Source organism: Prosopis cineraria, unplaced genomic scaffold (genome assembly GCF_029017545.1).
Source record: "Prosopis cineraria cultivar Desert tree isolate PC_DT_omini unplaced genomic scaffold, ASM2901754v1 PC12, whole genome shotgun sequence".
Taxonomy (NCBI): Eukaryota; Viridiplantae; Streptophyta; class Magnoliopsida; order Fabales; family Fabaceae; genus Prosopis; species Prosopis cineraria.
The window spans coordinates 38,467,997-38,479,421 of record NW_026555343.1 but is presented as its reverse complement, the minus strand read 5'-3'; the positions used below and the strand labels follow the sequence as shown (position 1 = coordinate 38,479,421).

The 11,425-nt window shown below is 33.2% G+C and overlaps 1 protein-coding gene across 3 annotated transcripts; it reads right to left on the bottom strand.

The window, feature by feature from the left end:
- Positions 1 to 4,303: 4,303 nt before the first annotated feature.
- LOC129288864 (inactive protein kinase SELMODRAFT_444075-like) lies at positions 4,304 to 10,874 on the bottom strand. 3 transcript variants are annotated; one of them, XM_054925666.1, is made up of 10 exons: positions 10,770 to 10,874; positions 8,694 to 9,565; positions 8,389 to 8,543; positions 8,208 to 8,302; positions 6,997 to 8,024; positions 6,447 to 6,607; positions 6,098 to 6,174; positions 5,866 to 6,013; positions 5,411 to 5,560; positions 4,304 to 4,814 (listed from the first exon to the last, which is right to left on the bottom strand). In XM_054925666.1, exons 2-10 carry the CDS (start codon positions 8,872 to 8,874, stop codon positions 4,596 to 4,598), a joined length of 2,214 nt encoding a protein of 737 aa, XP_054781641.1. In that variant the 5' UTR covers positions 8,875 to 9,565; positions 10,770 to 10,874; the 3' UTR covers positions 4,304 to 4,595. The 3 variants fall into 3 exon arrangements, with proteins under 3 accessions (XP_054781641.1, XP_054781640.1, XP_054781642.1); XM_054925665.1 differs by lacking the exon at positions 10,770 to 10,874 and adding an exon at positions 10,492 to 10,713; XM_054925667.1 differs by lacking the exons at positions 4,304 to 4,814; positions 5,411 to 5,560; positions 10,770 to 10,874 and adding exons at positions 5,571 to 5,763; positions 10,492 to 10,728 and having other exon boundaries at positions 5,813 to 6,013.
- Positions 10,875 to 11,425: the final 551 nt, after the last annotated feature.

Genomic DNA, 11,425 nt, shown 5'->3' with positions numbered 1-11,425 from the left:
TTAGAAAGATAAGGTTGTTAAGTATATTTAATGAAGTTTATTGATATATAAGATTTTATCTAAAAGTGTCTTATAATTTGAGACAGAGAAATTATTATAAAATCAACTTCGATAACAATTAGATTTTACTAGCATCATCAACTATTGATGGATGAGGGATGGAGGAAAGGAAGGTGGCCAATTGTGTGCTTGGTTAGTTGGTCGATTGTTGGATGAGGGAGAAGGAATGAGAATGACTAAATGAGGATAGGGATTTCTTTTAGTGTATGATTGTATGTAGTGTTTAATTTTTTTAAGAATAAAATTTAAAAAATATATAAAATAACTTAAAAAGGTTGGCCCTTTTATTTTCCAACTTAAAAGGACCAATTATTTTTAACCTAAATTATCATTTTATATCCTAAAGTAATGATTAAGTTTTAGATATTTTTAAATTTAAAAGGACTGACCCGACAAACTCGAGGCTAATTGATAGCTCTTAATTGATACTCCTTATTTTCCTCTCTCATGCAGTGTCATTTATTAATAATAAACAAATTCTGGTGAACGTATAAGAAAATACCATCAAACCCTAGATTTTGTAAGGGTTAAGATTTCTTCATGTTTCTTTTTTTTTTCCCTCTTTATTTTTAGTTTTTTTAATTTAAATGCGTGCCTTGTGGAGTTTGGCCTTGTCTTGGCAATCTAAACTTCTAAATCTAGAATATGAAGAATACATACATACATACATACATACATACATACATACATATACATATATATATATGTGTGTGTGTCATTAAGTAGATAGACTTACAAAGAGAAGTCAATTGGAAAAACCCGAGAAAGGTATCAAACTATTTTGTAGATTGTTTAAGGATTTGTGTGGATACACATTTAGAATCAATTTTAAAATTTAAAATCGTGATTTTGAAAAATCCTATACAAACACCTTAATTTTTTCAAGCTCTATTTGTCTTCTGAAACTTTGTTTGGTATAAGCTATTTTTTTCTTTATTTGAGAATCAATTCTCAGTATTTGAGCATTTTCATTTCTTCCTACCTTTATAATTAATTCTAAAAAATTATCAAAATATTTCTATTTTTAAAATTAATTTTAGAAATTATTATCCAAACATCATCATGTTTTGTTAATCAATTTTTGCCAAAATCCAAACACACTTTAAGTGATCAAACAATTAATTAACGATCATGAATTGGGAGGGTGGTGAAACGAGTAAGAATGAAAAATTTAAGTTGATGACACAATTAACACTCAAGTTAATGTCTTTATTTGTTCTATTCTAGCTTTGTTTTCCTCATTATAATGGACCTGGAATTGGTTCACATCTCATTTGAACAATCTAAATGAGATTTAAAAAGTTTATATCTTTTTATTTTTTATTAATTTAATAAAATCAGGTGATGCTGTTATGTAATGTAACTGTGTCTCATTATTAATTTATTTAAATTTAAATGCCTTTTAACATTGAAAACATTTAAGTCACTGTGCAAATCGTTGCACTTGAAAATGTTAGTCCATCTTTCCTCGCTTAAGATAAGAATGCTTACTTTTAATTAAAAATAATAAAATACAAACCATTCAAATTGGATTTAAACAATAGAGATGTGCATTCACCTTTAAGTTAAAGTTCGCAAGATAAACATATTTTATTTTTTTGTTTAACATAAACTTGTTTTCCCTGACACGTGCACTTTTTTAAGGGCATTGTTAGATAGCATATGGAATCATTCAACAATAATATACAAATTGAAACTTTCAAATAAAGATTTGAGTGAATTATAAGTTGGGTAAAGAAATTATATAATGATAGTTTGGCGCGCGCGCGCGCGCGTATAGGTACTAAATTTTCTTTTCTAAGTAATTGATTTTAGAGATAATGGGAAGTATATACTAAAAGTAAATAAATAATCATCAATATATACTAAAAGTATATTGTTCATGTAAGGTAGGAGAACCGAAATGTTGTGTTTTTAAATTTTGAAAACAAAGGGAAAATGCCACCAACTTATTTTTGCAAAATAGAGGGGTCAAAATTAGACAAGTTTTCAAGGGAAAGATGAAGAAGTAGGATTGTCTCAAAACAGTATTTATTAATATATATTTTTAGAAAAAATTATTTTATTATATACTCCCTCCGTTAAAAAATATAAAGCATTTTTAATCAAACCTCACCCTCCAATAAAGTAATTTCTCACTTTCAAATTAATCCTATCTTTTCATATTTATCTCTGTTAAACACTCTACAATAAAATAAAATCATTATCAATAGATGCACTTTTGAAAAAAAAAGGCAATGATTATACCTCAAAAAATTAAAAATACCTTACATTTTTTCATTTAACTCCTCAAAAAATGCTTTATATTTTTGAACTGAGGGAATATATTTTTAGAAATTCAAAACAGTTTTTATTAACATTTTTTATACTATACTCCCTTTATTCAAAAATATAAGACATTTTTAATAGAATTTCACTCCAATAAAGTAATTACATACTTTCAAACTAATCATATATTTTTATATTTATTTTTATTAAATACCCTACAATAAATATAAAGTCATTATCTATAGGGACACTTTTGGAGAGAAAAAGACAATGATTACACCTCAAAAGACTAAATATTTTTTATATTTTTTAACATTCAACCCTTTAAAAAATACTTTGTATTTTTGAACGGAAGAAGTACCTTTATTCATTCCAAAAATTTCAAATATAATTTATCATACTTTAGAAATAATTTATTTCATGTATTAATTAGATTTCTAATTAGATGCGCAAAAACCTTAAAAACATATATTTTAAGTATCTTGAAACTGAGGAATAATAACATACTCTTTCATTTAAAAATATAAAATATTTTTAAAGAGATAGGAGGTTAACAAATGCTACCCCAATTTCAAAGACAATCACATTTATAAAAAGATTAAAGATGAAATACAATGAAAAAGATAATATTAAAAAATATCATTAATAAAATTTTATTTTTATTAAAATATTTTTATATTTTGAGACGCTAAATTTCCACCAAATGTCTTATAATTTGAAATAAAATATAAAATATTTTAAATCTTTTAATGTGTAATTAATAAGATTTCTTCCAAAAAATGCAGTTAATTAAGGGCATAAACAAAAAAAATATTTAATTGAGAAACCCTATTAAATATAAATAAACATGAAAAGAGTCAACAAATACAAATTTAAAAATAATTAACTAATTGAAAATACAATTCAACCAAAAATGCTTTATAATATTAAAGAGAAGGAATAAAAATTGAGATATGAGAAATAATTAACTATTTATCAATTACTCTCCCCAATCTTATTTATAGGTCATTTCTATCAATTTTATCAATATTAATACTAACACAATCAAAATATGAGAAATAAAATAAGTGAAATTCTAAATATAATCTTAAATAAAAAGCAAAAAAATAAACAAAAAATATAATATTTTTTTATTTTTCTCTCCTTTATTTTTTAAAAGTAATTTAAGAATTTTAGTTTAAAATAAAATAATTTTATCAATTAATAATTTATAAAAAAATTAAATTATGCTACTAAAAAGTAACTAATATACAGTACTGATGGAATATCAATTATAAATAACGTTGATTTATAAAATTCCGTGCCATGCAAAAACCTGCAGTAGGCTGTAATCAAAATTCTGCGACATAGAGACAAGGGTGAAAAGGAGTAAGGTTTTTGGGGATAAAGCGAAGAATAGGATTTTGCCTTGTCAAAAAAAAAAAAAAAATGGCCAAAACATGCTAAGAAACGACGTTTGACATTTTCTATTAATAAATGAGGGAGTAATTAATTCTGAACTTCTCAGGCTTCTTGTCATCATCAGCCAACTAAGATTTTATCTGTCTTTCATCTTTCAAATTTCAAAATTTCTGACATTTCTCCTTCCCCCCAAAATCACAATTAATGCTTACAGCCTCCATCACTATCTCAACCTGCGTGTTTTGGATTCTCACAAAGATTTTGCTTCAAAATAAATAGCTTAATAAATGCATCACAGAAGCATTTAACTATGTCATCCATGCCTCGTGAGACACTCCCTCCATTTAAATATTAAACATTTTTAAGAAATTAAATTTTTAAAAACATAAAACATTTTTAATTTTTTAAAACATAACCATTATTTTTTTGAAAAAATATCTTTATTAATAAATAATTTTATATTTATTATAAAGTATTTCATAAAAATAAATATTTAAAAATAAAATAAATTTAAAAGTAAATAATTACTTTATTAAAAAATGAGATTCCATTAAAAAAGCAAAAGCACACTAAAAGCATCGAACCACCATGGATTGAGCAAGCCATTTAAACAAAGACCATCAGCCAATTTCTCCCATAAAGAATTTCAAAAGCATCTGTTATATCTCCTAACCTACTTTCCCTTCCCCTCTTTATACACAGATGCAAAAATAGACGATGGCATGGCAGAGAAATGGAAGACAAAAACCACCAAAATCATAGAAGCAAGAAATATATTTCAGGCTTCTAGCATGTGATCATGCAGTTTTTCAATGTTAACCTGTGCTTTACACTACATATATCATCATCTTCGCATGGAAGTTCACCTAGGCTTTGTCCCTTTCCCAGTAGGCTGACCTGTACTTCCCCAGAGAGAGTTTTCCACTGAATGAAGATTCCAGTGGCTCATCCAGCAGGGGACCACTGTAATGATGCTGCATCTGCTGCTCTGCCCAGATCCGACCACTCCGGTTCCCGGCATCATAACCAGTGGTTGTTAGGCAATTTGTTTCCATGACCATGTCGCCCTCAAGCATTCGGAGAACCTTTAACACAAGGACACATAGACATGCAAAAGAAGTTAGCAGAGCAAACCAGAGGTCCTAATTTGAAGTGAAATGAAAGGGATGGAGATTAATATATGAACTTGTCAGCATATGTTTGCAATGATGCCACATATTTCTTATATATGCTCATTCAGAGGTGTAACAACTGAATTTCTAGTCATGTCAACTTTTAAATGTAGCCACCAGAGGTCTCCATAACTGTCAATCTCTATCCATGTGAATTTGGCACATAGAGGGGTTAAAGAGGGGGAAAAAAAATGGTACGTGCAGGTGACCAATCGTGGAAAGGAGAAAAATTGAATGCAGTTTTTAGGCGTTCCCGTGAGAGTTTCCAACAGAATTATGACCCGGAGGAATCATTTAAAGCCATAAATAACATGAAGGTTATTGGCAACTAAATGAACCTCATCTAAATCTTCTCTCGAAAATATGGAGAGACACAGATTAAGAAGACAAAGTAAGAGAATATGAGATTATACAGTGATTAAGTTCAGGGAATCATGGAAATTGTTTTGATTAATTAACCTACATCCGCTTCCTATTTCTACAAAGATATGTTAAAAGTTTTTCTTTACCTGTGACATGCGAGGTCTGGAATGAGGGTCTCGCCGTATGCATAATGAGGCAGCATGCAGCATGCAGTAGACCTCATTTTCCGAAAAGCAATTTCCTAGCCTCGGATCAATCAGTTCCTCAATAGCATATTCCTCTAACAGTGGTCGCGCCTGTTTAATATCCAAATGCTCACAATTACTCAAGACAAAAACAACAAAAGAAACTTATCTTTCCTTGTCAATCGGTGTCATGTTTCTCAGTGACAATATTCCAAACAGTGAGAGATTCTACGGAATACCCAGTATATATAAAATTAATAGACCACCAAAAAAGTAATAAAAACACAAAAAAGAATGTCAGACATGTGCAAGACCTGGCTACACGCCTTTATAATTCGTTAAATCTACTCTTTCTTTGTAGACCGAATCTAACTAAATTATAATAACAAGTTAAACAGTGTTATCCTCTAGCTTACCCATTCAGTAAGACATTGCTGCCCTTTAGGTCGATTGAGATCCACAGCTTTTCTCCCAGTAACGAGCTCCACTAATACCACTCCGAAGGAATAAACATCAGCCTTTTCAGTGATTTGGCCACTCTGAGCATATTCTGGAGCCAAATACCTATGTAGCAGCCGCACGGATTGGTTTCGAGTCCATGGTTGAATTGAAAATAATTAAAGAGTATTACAAGCTTACAACACATACCCAAACGTTCCAATGACTCTAGTTTCCACCTCAGTGTCTCCATCAGGCTGCCACCTTGCCAGTCCAAAATCACCAACCTTGGAAAAATTAAAAAACAAAAAACACAATACTGTTAGAAGTGAGACATAATTTGATGCACCTCGGAACACGGCTTATGTTTTATGGTATACAATCTGTGGGATCCTCTGATAATCCAAGACATCTTATTCTATAGAAAATTCTTAAAATGTAAGATAATCTAGACTAAATAAAAAATTGGCAGGCCATGAAAATAAATTACGCAGTAGTGGAGACTTTTATTTCCAGTTATGGGCTGCATTATTATACAAAGGAGAAAAAGGATCAATACCAATGGTTCAAAATCATGGGTGATGAGAATATTGTTTGGGCGCATGTCCCTGTGGATAATGCAACCCACTCTGCATTCTTCATGAAGATATCGCAGCCCTCGAGCAGCTCCAACAGCAATCTTTTGCCTTGCAGACCACTCTAATGTACCCCGTTGTCTCCCTGAAAAATTTCAAGGTACTAGATCAACTATCAAAGGATAAGAAATGGTCACATTCATGCATAATAAATTAGCATGGCATTTATCATAGAAGATCACACTGTTTAAGTTTCTGCATGACTGCAGTAATTAAGAATAAAAAAGATCATGCTGCATTGTCTAAGTATAATGATTCAGTACTATCTCAGTATAAATTTGGCTTATCTAAATTCGTTTCCCAATTGGTAGTTAGTTAATTACGAGATCTTAAATTATTAATCATAATAAATATAAAAAAACTCACTAACTCATGGACTACACTTATACTACATGCTCAATGACTTAAACAAGCTCAAGCCATTAAAAACATGTATCTTTCCCTGACTGCGTGTGGTATAGGACAAGAAATTACCATATAAATGAGAATCCAGTGATCCATTGCATATATATTCATAAACCAGTAGCCTTCTCTTATCCTCTATACAAAACCCAATCAGCATAACAACATTTCGATGCTGGGCACAGCTTAGGACTTCTACCTCTGAACAAAATTCATGATCACCCTGTGAACTAGCTAATTTATGTTGCTTGACAGCAATGACTTGCCCATCTGATAGAACCCCTCTGTGAACAGATCCAAATCCTCCTTCTGCCAAGAAGTTGGCTTGCGAAAATCCTCCAGTAGCAAGCTCCAACTCAGCATAGCTAAACCACCTTGGAGGTTTTCCAAAAACCGGTGCTTTGTGTTGACATATTGAACATAATGGAGGTGGACCAGGAGGGGCATTTCTAGATAATGCTATAGCATCTCTTACATTTCCACTGAAATCCAAGTCACTCCTATAGGTTGAAATTTCAAATCCAGAATCTCTCTCAAGCCTAGAGAGCTTTTCAAGCAAGGCTCTGGTTGTAGATGTTTGAGGCTTATCATGAGATCCCTCAGATCTGTCTTCTTTGCATTGAGATGATCTATGTAGAAGCATTTCTGAGATCCATGGCCGGAATCTCAAGCTTGCTGAGGATGTGGACATATTTTCACTGTCTGTGTCTGAAATACTATCATCAAGTTCTTCATTTTCCTTAATTGTCTCCTCTTTCTTTAATTCACCATTGATCTCTGAGACAAAAAATGGTGAGGTTCCAGGATCTGAGCTCGAAACTGATGAGGTACCAGCTTCAGTTGCAGTAAATGGTGTCTCTTGCTCTGGGCTGCTAGTTGGAGTGACAACAGGTGCTTTTATGGAATTTAAAGATTCGTTCTTCTGTTTGGCTTGTTTCCCAGGCATTTCTTTCTCAGAAGGTAATGGACTGGCTTCTTCAAGATCCTTCTTTTGTGATCCAACCAAATTCAAGCGGAGAACTTTTGGTTGAGATCGCTTCATAGCTACAATGTTGCATTGCAATTCTTCCATGCAGCGTTTTTCCTCATGTTTGAGATCCCTGCAAAGTAAGCAGCAAGCAAAAAGCCATCAACAAACGTAATAAGAATCTCGTATCAACAACAGTAAACTGGAAAGATGGAATCAACACATGATTATGTTTTGTAGTCACAATGGCATGCCTTTCTGAACAGAAAACATCCATTAAAAAATATATATATGGAGAGGGGGAAAAGACCATTACTTGTCTAAGACAACCCAATTGGCCAGGACTTTCTTGGCCTCTGTAGCCACTGCTCCACAAGGAGATCCAGATACAATTTTGATCTTGACATTTATCTGTTGAAAAAATTTGTATGACAAGGGTAAGCCACCACCGACATTCATTATGCACGAGGCTTTAACATATCAAAGCCATTACTAACCTTATTTGGATCATAAACGTCGTGAAGCCTGAGGATCATCTGGGAACAAGAATCAGTGATATCACACTTCTGCTCTGAAGTTGTTCCTGAAGGAGACTTCTTGCTACCGCTGGCACAGTCACCAGCAAATCTTGGAAACACCCATAATCTTCTACCTGTGTATTCACAGGATAAATGTTATTTGCACGTATGGAAAGCATAGGACGACATCAACAACATCAATAAATTTCAGAGGCAAATCTTATGTAACAGAGGAATCAAACTTGCCTCCAAAATAAATTAAATGGAAGAGGAAGGTAAATTACCTGAGCTTTGGGGAGGCACAACCACTAACAAAGTAATGCAATCCCCAGGTTGAACAACATGAGTTAGAGACCAGACAAGAGCAGTCCTAGGGATTTCCTTCGATGCCTTCACGGCAACAATGACCTTCTCAGAACCATCGGAACCTTTTTCTTGCTTCCCTCGCTTCTGTTCTCGATTCATGAGCACCAATAATCCCCAAAAGTAAGCGAAACGTCTTCTTCTAAGAGTTCAACTATGAATAAACATGAAAGCATACGTTCTTATATTCTCAAACAACACCTTCAATATCTGCCACTAATACATTTATCACCATCGTGCCAATAAGAAGAAACCTTTAGAATCGCACTCAAACCCACTTCCAACTTTCTCAGAATCTATCTTTTTCTGTCACGAATGCGAGTGCTTCTGTAGTACGATCCCAAGAATAGTAGCAAATCCGTGAATAATCAGATGCCCTTTGGCTCAGAAAGCAAGAAGTTGCAGTTCCCAGCTAATAGACCACAAATTTGTTGAATTTCAAGGCTTTCTTCAGCTTCAGAAGATTCAAACACTGTTTAGCATGAGTTGTAAAAGACATATGAGCCACGGGAGACCTTCCAGTCTAGGACACTAGAATGCGATTGTGCCTTCAAATCAGCAAGTCAAAATATTGGAAAGAAACAACTTCAAAAGGAGAAATGGCTGTGCTTTTGATCCATCTAGTTGGCTCCACTATCGATAACAACACTAGTTGCCAAAGATTCCATAGCAGAAATTGTATCACGTCTTCATCTTCCACAGAGAACGTCAAATCAACGCCAGTAAGGCTGAAGGTAGAGGCCGTTTTGTTTAGCTCCCCAGGGAAACGAAAGTTATCTTTCAAGTTTTACCCCTGCACAGTCCAGATTCAACTTGGATTAAAGAAAATGAACCGGAAAAAGAAAAAAGAATGCAGAATGGGGCGTGTGAAGAAACAAATAGAAGCAAAACATAAAAATGTGTCATAAAAAAATTAAAAATATGAATCACTTTTCAACGACCATTTTGTTGCTTCAGAAGATCAAATGCATCATTGGCGACTAAATAACAAAAACAGAAGAGTAGAATGGGGACGCAAGAAATAAGAGCCAAAACATTTATTTTTCTTCACTGCCTATTAATTCTACTTAGGCATACTAACGGCCACGAAACAGAATAATATCACGCACTCTTTTATTAACATTATCGGCATCATCTCAAATTTTCCAGCGAAGAAAAATAAATAACTCCCTCCCCAAAAAAAAAAAATGGACAAGCAAAAATTAATGAAAGCTATCAGTAATTAGACCAAAGTTGATTGAATTCGCATGGAAACGAAGACCCAACAAGCTCCATCAACGAGTTTCACAAAGGAAATAGATAACAGTGCGTCCCGGTTCTTAAGGTTCAAAAAAACTCGCAGAAACTAAAGCTGAGAAATACTTTTCTGCTTACTTCGCCGTACTTCACAGCACAGAATGGGATAAAAATCAAATGCGGTTGAAGCAAATCAGAAGAAGGACCACAAAAACGAAACAAAAATGGGCGATTTAACAACAACGAGCCCACCCTCGAAGAAACAAGAAAGTGGGTAGAGATGAAAAGAGCAAGTACAAAATAAAATTCTATTTTTCGGAAAGAAGCCCGGAAAGAAAAGAGCAAAGCGTAAGAGGAGAAGAAAAGGAGAAAGAGAAAGAGAGCGACAAAATCAGAAGAACGAAAGATTGACATATGAGGAGAAAACGCAAATCGTGTTTTACTGGACAAGGTAATGGAAGGTGAAACGCAAACATTACATACATATTGCAGAGAAATGACAAGGGCTCAGGGCTCAAAGTGAATTCAGTTTCTTTTTCTTGTTGCAGGAAGAGAGATTAGGAATGGCGTAAATCGGCGTCGCGTGGTCGGGCAGATGAGGCGCCCTGTTCTTGCAGTTTAATTTCTGGAAATGACCCTCGTATCTGGTGAAGCATTCAATGCATGGGATCTCAATACTGTTTGTTTGGATTGAACTGAAGGCTGAAAAATAAATACAGCTAAAATTAAAAATGAAAATCCGGATCGCCTGGTGGTCTCACCCATAAGTTAACTTTTAGCCGGTGTTTTAAAACCCGAACCATATTTGTGATTCCAATCGTCGACTGCTCAATAAGATGATCTGGTTCAATCATTTGGATCACTTAAACATTTGAATCAGGTTGAAAACCAAGCTGTTTTAAGATAATTGGATTTAATCCGAAAATCGAAGCAGGTTATAGCGAATCAACCGGATCCAAAGGTTTAAAAAGGAAAAAAAAAAGAAATTTTTTGTTCAATTTTTCAAATTCATAGCTCTTTTTTTTAGGTCATGTTTGGTGCATTAGAATTGGATCCAAGAAAAATGGAATTGGAATTGGAATCATGTTTTCACTTGTTTGGTATGCATGAATCTAATTCCTTATGAATTTCAATTCAACCAAAATACCTAGAATTCAATTCCATCTTCATCATGATGGAATTGCCACAATTCCATGGAATTGTCATAAGTGCCCCACATACACACTCCATCATGATGGTTGAGTTTTTTATTTTTTTTATAAGGGCATTTTGGTCTTTATTTATTTTAAATATATATATTTATTAATATTATATTCAGATTTCATCTTCGTACCAAACATACATTTATAACTCAATTCTATTCTGATTCCAATTCCGATTCCAATTCCATCAAAAACTCTTCCATCATACCAAACGA

Bases quoted from the DNA above. Each gene is read 5' to 3' on its own strand.
- LOC129288864 (XM_054925666.1), bottom strand. From the start codon at position 8,874: ATGAATCGAGAACAGAAGCGAGGGAAGCAAGAAAAAGGTTCCGATGGT. The intron at 5,561-5,865 runs GTAAGCTAGAGG...GATATTAAACAG, and splicing joins AGCAATGTCTTACTGAATGG to GCGCGACCACTGTTAGAGGA. The intron at 4,815-5,410 runs GTAAAGAAAAAC...CTTGTGTTAAAG, and splicing joins CCAGACCTCGCATGTCACAG to GTTCTCCGAATGCTTGAGGG.